Raw genomic sequence first — 9518 nt, 5'->3', positions numbered from 1 at the left:
ATTATCATGTTAGGGCTTCACGCCTATACTGTTGAGACCCAAGAGGTCGTTTCTGTTAGGCCCCGAACTTGGGCCTGGACGTAACACGGCACCCGGTGCCTAACAACATGCGACCGAGCGAACCAACTGGCTAGCAGAATTAACATGTGATATCATAACATATCGAATACGGAAGATAAATTAACACATGATGATATATTGAAAGTCTTGATGATATAAATCAAAGTGCGGAATTACTAATACAACTCTGAAATATATTTGTAGCCCACATGGCTTAATATGAAAAGCCTGCGACTCTTCTAGCTGTTACTCTAGTCTATGAAGCCTCTAATGAAGCACTGAAAATATTGACGGTGTGAAAATACTGAAGACTATAAGGTAATGATAATGCCCCGAAAGAACTGGGATCACCAAATAGCTAGTACGAGAATCCTAGTGCTCTGAATCGTCAACCTGTAAATCATTACCTACATCATGAGATGCAAGCCCTGGGCAAAAGGGACGTCAGTATATTTGAATTGCACTGGTATGTAAAGCAACTGAAAGAAAGAATTATAAATGCTGAAACTGAAACTAAGCTGATAGCTGAGAATTGATAATTGGTACTGAAATAATAACTATTGAAACATAAACTGAAACGATAGCTGATAACTGATAACTAAAATGATAACTAATAACTGAAATGATAATTGATAACTGAAATGATAACTGATAGCTGAACTGATAACTGATAACTGAACTGAACAAAGGAAGTAAGGATATGAATACTCCCTCTTCTGAATGATGAAAAACCTGTTTATCTGATTAAGCTACGGCCTCGGGCCCAATATATATGTGCACAATCTACGGCCTCAGGCCCAAGTATACGTATACATAACTACGGCCTCAGGCCCAAAAATGCATAAAGCATAAACTACGGCCTCAGGCCCAAACATGCATAAAGCATAAACTACGGCCTCGGGCCCAAGTATGCATAAAGCATATAAACTACGGCCTCAGGCTCAAATACAGGTGTTCAACATTCAGGAACTGAGAATCAAACTTTAATACATGATAGTGAAATACTGAATCCCACTGAGTTACATGATACTAGAATACTGGATCACACTAAGTTACATAACACTGGAATACTGAATACAACTAGACTGAGATATGTATTCTTAAACTGATTATGAACACTGAAGCTTCAACTGTTTATGGCATACCGAGTAATCTATACTAAGACTCGGGGGCACCAAACTCAAGTCTATATTGAATACGCACTGAGCGCACAACGTTCAGAATGGAAGTGGTGAAAGAGTTATGAAGCTAGAGAATAGAAGTTCTACAACTATTCATGGAACTTGGCTAAACTATATTTATGAGACAATTAGTAACGTCGTAAAAGAAACGTAGTGTAGAGAGAATCATTAACATTGCCAAACATAGAGAGTTAGCCTCACATACCTTAACTTCTTGCTCTTGAGCATAATACAACGTTTGTCAACCCTTTCAACTTTAATCTAAATCAATACAAGTCAAAGGGATTCCATATTAGCAATAATTCTCATGTTTTGGTCACTTAAGCATCTTATCAAACACTTGGTGAAAATAAAGCTTCATAGTCCTTATTAATGGTGTCTCTACACCCAATAACACATTCCCTTGCTCCTAGATAAATTCTAAAGTCTCAAATGGTTATAGTCAACATTATTCTTTATCACCCATAAGGTAAACAACACCCTTAACCAATAATCAACAATCAACACCCCAAACTTATAACCGTTCATGATTTTCTATCAAACCCATCAACTCATATCTCATGAACTAGGGTTTATAATCATTAAACCAATGCTAGAATCAATTATAGGGTGAAGACATTACCTCTTTGAAGTTCAATCACCTTGAATTCGAGTTCTAGGGTTCCTTCTCTCAACAATGATGTCCCAATCAAATATCCAATGTTATGAAGGGTTTACCCATGTTAATAAGACGTTGGGAAATTAAAATTAACTTAGAATCACCATTAGAACTTACCTTCGGTGGTGGAGGGACCCTTAAGGAGTTAGGTTTTTGAGACCTTTCCTTTCTAGAGCAAGTTTTTATGTTTTGGGGTTGTGGGGGATGAAATAGAGCTTAAAAAATGACTCCCCAAGTCCGCCACCGTGCCCCTGTAGGCCTGACCGCGGTACCGACCACGGTAAATAGCAGGAACACTGCCTCACGACCGCGGTCGCGGTCCGGGCACGGTCCGGGCGCGGTGGTTGCCCATTGTTCTGTAAAACGGGCATAACATTGTGCACAGAGCTCTGTTTGGGCTCCACAATATATCGTTGGAAAGCTGTTTCAAAGTCCTACAACTTTCCTCTTTTATTTCCTTTCACATTTTAACTAACAGCTGCTGGAAGACGGACCTTTTGTAAACTTAGTCGATTTTGTTGAATCTTATGCACCGCACTCTCCATCTTGATTCCGAAACAACTATTTTCACCAATAATCGTCTCTCTAGGACTTCATATGTCTAAAATATCATATTTATACCCATTTAATATATCCACACCTAGTCCGAATGTACGGGGTGTTACATTATCTCCCCCTTGGGATCATTCGTCCTCGAATGATTGTCCTGGCTGTAACTTCTGCTAACTCCAAACCTTAAACGGGTCTGGTGGAAACATGAACTTTCACCAACACTTGCATACTAAATTGAATGAATACATGATTACTGAACTGTTGAGATACTGAACTGAATGACTACTGCATTGACTGAATATTGGTCTGCCATGGATACGTGAATACTGAACTAACATAGGTATACGAAGATTGAACTGGCACGAATATTTGAGTAATCTGAGTACTAAGCTGGCATGAATGTCTAAGTATTGGACTAACATGAGTAGCTGAGTATTGATCTGACATGAGTATCTGAGTACTGAACTGACATGAGTATCTGAGTACTGAACTGACATGAGTATCTGAGTACTGAACTGACATGAATGTTATAACATGACACGCTGTACCACCACTAATTATGGTGGTAACTCCAACTCATAATCTAATTGACCGATCCTTCGCACGAATCTATATGGCCTAATATAGCAGAGACTATGCTTCCCCTTCTTCCCAAATCTCATGACGCCTTTCATAAGCGAAACTTTCAGAAATACCTAATCATCAACTTGAAACTCTAGGTCTCTATACCGCACTCTCGATTAGGACTTTTGGCGGCTCTGAGTTTTCTTCAAACGCTCTTGAATCAACTTAACTTTCTCTATAGTCTGATAGACCAAATCGGGTCCTAACAACTCCACTTCTCCAACTTTGAACCAACTAATTGGTAATCTACACCTTCGCCCATACATAGCTTCGTACGGTGCCATCTTGGTACTAGAATGGTAGGTGTTATTATTAGCAACGTCAATGAGAGGTATGTGATCATCCCAATTACTTTTAACATCAAGGACATATCCTCAACTGTTTGAATAATGCGCTCTGCCTGGCTATCTTTCTGAGGGTGAAAAACTTGTACCTAATCATTTCTGAAAGAACTTCTAAAAGTTCATTTTAAACTGAGAACCACCGTCTGAAATGACATACAACAGAGTCCCATGCAATTAGACGATTTTTTTTAATGTACAACTTGGCATAATCTTGTACTAAATCTGTAGTCTTTACTGGCAAGAAATGTGCTGACTTGGTAAGTCGGTTTACAATCACTCAATCAAATCATGCTTCCAAATTGAGCAAGATAATCCTGTTATACATTCCATATTTACCATCTCTACTCAAAATATGTGTAAACTATGGTAAAAGACTAGGCTTTCTGTTGCTCGAGTTTCACTTGCTAGCAATTCGGACAATTGGCCACAAAATCTGCGACGTTCTTTTTCATGTCATTCAACCAATAAATCTCCTTGGTTATGATGCATATTTGGGGAACCTGGATGGAAAGAATACCTGGAATTATGGGCTTCTAAAATGATCTTCCCTTGTTATGTCCAACTATGTCTGGAACAGACAATCTGTCTTGGTACCTCAAAGTACCATCATCTCCCCCTTATTCAAAAGCCATCATCTTATACTTGTGAATCTCCTCTTTCAACTGCAACACGTAGGGATCATCAAATTTTTTCCCCTTCTCTCGGCTACTAAGGAGGGACAAGTCGTGTTCTAGACAACAACTCTGTCATCTTCGTAGTTCGAAATCGAACTCCTATCTTGGCTAAGTGGTGAACTTCTTTCACCATAGTCCTCTTGTCTGCCTCAATTATGAGCTATACTTCACATACTTTATTATCTTTTTAAGGTACTTCCTGAAAACACTTATAGCATTGTTGCGAGCTAAGTCTTTGACTTGTGCTCCAAAATTAGAGTCTCGTGCAATGGCACTACCCTCGTGGCACATAAATAGGAATGATTTTTTTATAGCTTTTCTGTGATCACTTTATCATCAATAACTAAGCTCGTTGATCATTCTATTCACTTTGTGTTTATTACACATACTAGACATAATCTCTGTGGTACCTCATTACCGAACTGATTTTCTTTTTCATATCCCATGCTAACTATTCGGGTTTCAAATCTCTAACTGGACTTACTGAAAATTTTCACATCACCCCTTAGACCAAAGGTCTTATACTTGTGGATCTTTCTCTTTTTGTTGAGATCCAAATAACTTTCCTTATTTTCTGCAATTCTTTGCACTCTACGTCAATGACGACTCATCTTCCAACTTACTTCTGAGAAATCTCTCTTACTAGGAAAACTGAATTATTCACTTAATGGAAAGCTAATGTATTCACAACTATCATATACAATCTTAATAATTTAACTCTTCTCACACTGTCAATCCTGGAGAAACCACATTACGGTAATTCCTAAAGGCTATTCTTCTATAGTTTGTGCTCTCACTGCTAGCTAATTTTTTTCCCACTGCCCTTGTACTTTGAGCTTAGCATAAACTCTTTGGGTTCTAACACACGTTCGGTATTTCAAACTGTCATCCACTCACTAAAGTTAACCTAGCTAAGTGAATCAAATTGTACCTCTACTAGCTCTGCTGAAAGAGCTAATTCACTGTATCAACTCAAAACTTGCTTACTATTCTTTTACTAACCACCTGCTACCATCATGTTTTCTTGCTCTGCTTTGAATAAATGAAGTGAAGCATAAGGTTATTCTAACTTCCTTCACCATCCGGCCCTGTTCTACGGTCGCATACTATCCTTTTTTTTCTTCTTCTAAAGTATGTGCATGGATCACACTTAGGGAATTCATCTGCCTTAAATGAAATTAGAATATCTAACCCCAAACTTTCTATACAATACTAAATCATATCATACTATAAACATCCCGGGTAATCATTTAGTCATATAACCTAAAGGGGAACTGCCATATCTTGTATCTTACATCAATAGCTGCTTCTTATAGTAACTTACTAACGTGGTACTTCTAGTTCTGATTTGAATAAATATGAACAAGTTAAAATCGTTCCCTGAAATTCACTATTGGTTGCTCTTGGTTCTCATTACATATATCATATCTTCTAGTCATTTGCATGAGTTCTACGAAAAATACATCTCTAATAATAACAATCGTTTTTGACTCCTAGGTATTTTACCCTTAGGCTCTTTTCTGTCCAAACTATAGTGACTAATGTTAGGGTCTGACATCTGAACTAACATCATTCAACTTGTGGCTCCATTTCCAAAAATTAAATGAAGTTGTTCTAGGAGGTAAACACATACGATACACTACAATGCACAACTTATCTTTACAANCAAGAGTGTGATTCGAGTTCAGTGATAAACTTAAGAGATCATTTATGTTCTCTAACTGAAAAAGTAATTAGCAGAGTGGCCTTAGGGAGGAAATATAATGAAGGGGGAAAAGGAATCAATGCTAAGGCCGTCCTAGATGAATTTGGTGATCTTTTGGGTACGTTCAACGTCGGGGATTATATTCCGTGGCTTGAATGGGTCAATAAAATCAATGGTCTTGACACCAAAGTGGATAAAGTAGCAAAGGAGTTGGATACATTTTTGGAGAATGTGATTGAAGAACATATCAAAAAAGGAGAATACGGTGCGGGTGAAGCTAAAGACTTAGTGGATGTTTTGTTGGAAATTCAGGATGGAAATGAAACAGGCTTTCCTCTTCAAAGGGATTCATTGAAAGCTCTTCTCTTGGTAAGGACCAAGTTTTATGCCCCGGATGGTTGACTAACTAATATGCCTAATTTCAATGTAACATAACATAACTGTTGCTTAATTTGTTTTTTGTGTTTCTTTTTTAATCCATAGGATATATTTACTGCTGGTACGGATACAACATATACAGCTTTAGAGTGGATAATGATAGAGCTTTTGAGGCATCCAAGAGCCATGGAAAAATTACAGAATGAAGTGCGACAATTAGCCCAAGGGAAATCAGAGATAACAGAGGATGACTTAGGAAATATGCAGTATCTTAAAGCAGTAATCAAAGAAACTGTCAGACTCCATCCGCCGGATCCACTACTACTTCCTCGAGAATCAACAGAAGACGTAAAATTGCTAGGCTATGACATACCTGCTAAAACTCAAGTCCTTATCAATGTTTGGACAATTGGAAGAGATCCTTTATCGTGGGATAATCCGGAGGAGTACCGACCAGAGAGGTTCTTGAATAGTAATATTGATGTCAAAGGACTAAATTTTGAGTTGATTCCCTTTGGTGCAGGCAGGAGGGGCTGTCCAGGAATTGCTTTTGCTATTATTGTAAATGAGCTAGCAATAGCGAGGCTTGTGCACAAGTTCAATTTTGCATTACCAGAAGGGATAAAAGGGGAGGATTTGGATATGACTGAAGGCACTGGCATCACTATTCGTAGGAAGTCACCTTTGCTAGCAGTGGCCACTCCTTGCTCTAGTTAGGAGTGTTTTTCCTCCATTTCTTACTATCACCAATTCTACATATGCACCAATATTAGCCATGGAAAATAGTTCCCATCATTGCTATGGCTAATTGTAATTTTACAATCTGTATTAAGCTTACTGGTTTGGCTCCCTTTTTCAGTATTTAAACATATGTTTTATTTTTTTGTATGCACGAGTTCTTGATCTATTATGCTTCAAGGATAACATTGATGTACCGAAAAATACAAGCTATTCTACGCATAAGGGGCCAGGCCAAAGATGTTATTCTCTTGCTATTCAATATTCAACTATCCAATTGTGTGAAGAACCAATCTGTTGTTTCGTCCTGCTCTTTTGACCTGTGACTTGTGTGTTTTCTCACCAGTATCACTTTTTTGTGTGGCAAAAGTCGCCTTGTAGTGGCGAGGATTTGGCAGACTCATATATCTACTTGCAGACCTAAATTCCATAACTCCCAACATATGATGAAAATGCGTAATTCTTATAATCTCCTGGTGTAATATGTTGGGTTGTTTGATACTCCAACACTTTCAAATCATTTTTCATTAATATAGTACTATCCTATCTTCCCATATTTCACCCATTGGACATGGAAATGATCACCAAATCCTCTTAATACTATCCTATCTTCCCATATTTCACCCAACAGTCGTCTATTTTTTGGTTCGTCTTAGGAATGATTAAGTTGGAAAAGTATTGAATTAGATTCTTTTTCTAATTAGTTAATTCAAGATTAGAGGAAATAACTTACTAATTTAAATTTCTAATAGCATCTTATCTCAAGTTTTAAATATTTAACTGTAATTATTATTTTATCCAATCAAAATTATGTCACGACCCAATTTCCATCATAGGTCGTGATGGCGCCCGACACCGTTGCCAGGCAAGCCAACCCTAATTCAACTAATGAATTCTTATTAATTTACCAAAAACAACCTCAATATTTTTCTTAACAGTTAAGTTTTTAAACATTCATTAATAAACAAGTTCGTAATAATATGGTTACATCCCAAAAATAATAGTCTACACTGTGCGCCAGGAACTAGTGTCACAAGTACTAGGGCAACTAGTAGAATCTACAAAAGAATACCACTATCCTACTGCCTGAAACAGAATAGACAGTACATAATAACAACAAAAGAAGAGAAGCTCCGGTAATGCTGCTGAACGGCTCAGAAGGGGCAGCTCACCGTGAGATCTCGACCAGGAATCAGGAACGCACGCCGGAGGGGTAACTAGATGCACCAGCCTCAGATCATGTACAGTTAAGTACAGAAGCGTAGTATGAGTACATAAACAACATGTACCCAGCAAGTATCCAGTCTAACCTCGAAGAAGTAGTGACGTGGGGTCGACTTGACACTTACTAAGGTCAATATCAATAATATATAAGGTTTACACTAAGCATGGATGGAATGTATATAATGACATACTCAGAACAAGGAGCAACAATATATATATCTATCGGATTCAGTCACGTCATATAATAACTTACATTTCAAGGCATTTCAACAGAGTAAATCATGGGTAAATTTCACATAAATAACATGCGCACATTATGCCGAGGTCGTACTGTCATGTCCGACATAATAATAACTGTGCACTGCCAGAGGGTCAAATGGCGGGAACCATAGATGCATCTATTTCTAACGAGGCGATCGGCCCGATCCACATATAGCAATTATTATCAAGAAGGCACGTAAATGCGCATTTGCAGTCAAATAAATTCATACAAGTTCTCGAGTAAGTGCGTACATTCGTTTATATTTAATTTCAATCGATAACATGTCCTAAGTGATCTCAGTAGCAAGCAAGAATGTAAGCATTTGCAAGTATGACATGATACGGGTCCTAAATTACCTGGACAATTAGCATAACAGTAGCTGCGCACAGAGTCTCTTCACCACGTACGTACGTAGCCCCCACAGACAATCACATACATTTATTTAATTCACCTAGGGGCTTATTTTCCTTTTACGAGGTTAGAAAGGAGACTCACCTTGCTCCAAAGCTTACTTCCGATATCAAGAACGCGCTCAAACCCTCAATTCGGATCCGAACGATCCAAAACTAATCAAACGGGGTAAGAACTAGTCAATACAAGCTCAAGAGTTCATATTCTAACTATTAAAGTAATTTTTCAACCCTAAATACAAGTTCCCTAAAATCTATCCCCGGGCCCACGTGCCCGGATTTCGAAAATTCTTGAGGGAAGTTGCTACTTGTAACCTAAGGATCAAGAATATATGATTACTTCATTTCATAACAAATTTCATGGTAAAATCTTATTTTTATCAAAACCCTAGGTTTTACTCTAAACCCACAATTTTTACTAATTTACAAGGTATAATCTACCCCTAAACTATGTATTATACTCACATTATGTAGAACTAACTTACCTCACAATGCTAAGCCGAAATCTCCTCTTTGGAAGCTCCCAAATCGCCTAACAATTGAATGAAATGTGTCAAAAATGACACATTTCCCATATTAAATGAAGGCACTGCCTTCTGCGATTTTCGCACCTGCGGTTAGGGGACCGCATCTGTGGTCTCGCTTCTGCGAGGAAGTGTCCGCATCTGCGGACTTTGCCTGGGCTGGCTGGGGGCCACATCTGCGGTC

General features: G+C 38.2%; 1 protein-coding gene across 1 annotated transcript; it reads left to right on the top strand.

Moving 5' to 3' along the window:
• Positions 1-2122: 2122 nt before the first annotated feature.
• LOC109242974 (cytochrome P450 71A4-like) lies at positions 2123-7115 on the top strand. The gene is made up of 3 exons (XM_019409871.1): positions 2123-2179; positions 5712-6167; positions 6282-7115. Exons 1-3 carry the CDS (start codon positions 2123-2125, stop codon positions 6891-6893), a joined length of 1125 nt encoding a protein of 374 aa, XP_019265416.1. The 3' UTR covers positions 6894-7115.
• Positions 7116-9518: the final 2403 nt, after the last annotated feature.

The sequence above is a fragment of the Nicotiana attenuata genome, unplaced genomic scaffold (genome assembly GCF_001879085.1).
Source record: "Nicotiana attenuata strain UT unplaced genomic scaffold, NIATTr2, whole genome shotgun sequence".
Classification (NCBI taxonomy): Eukaryota; Viridiplantae; Streptophyta; class Magnoliopsida; order Solanales; family Solanaceae; genus Nicotiana; species Nicotiana attenuata.
This window is presented reverse-complemented; position numbering and strand designations above follow the sequence as displayed.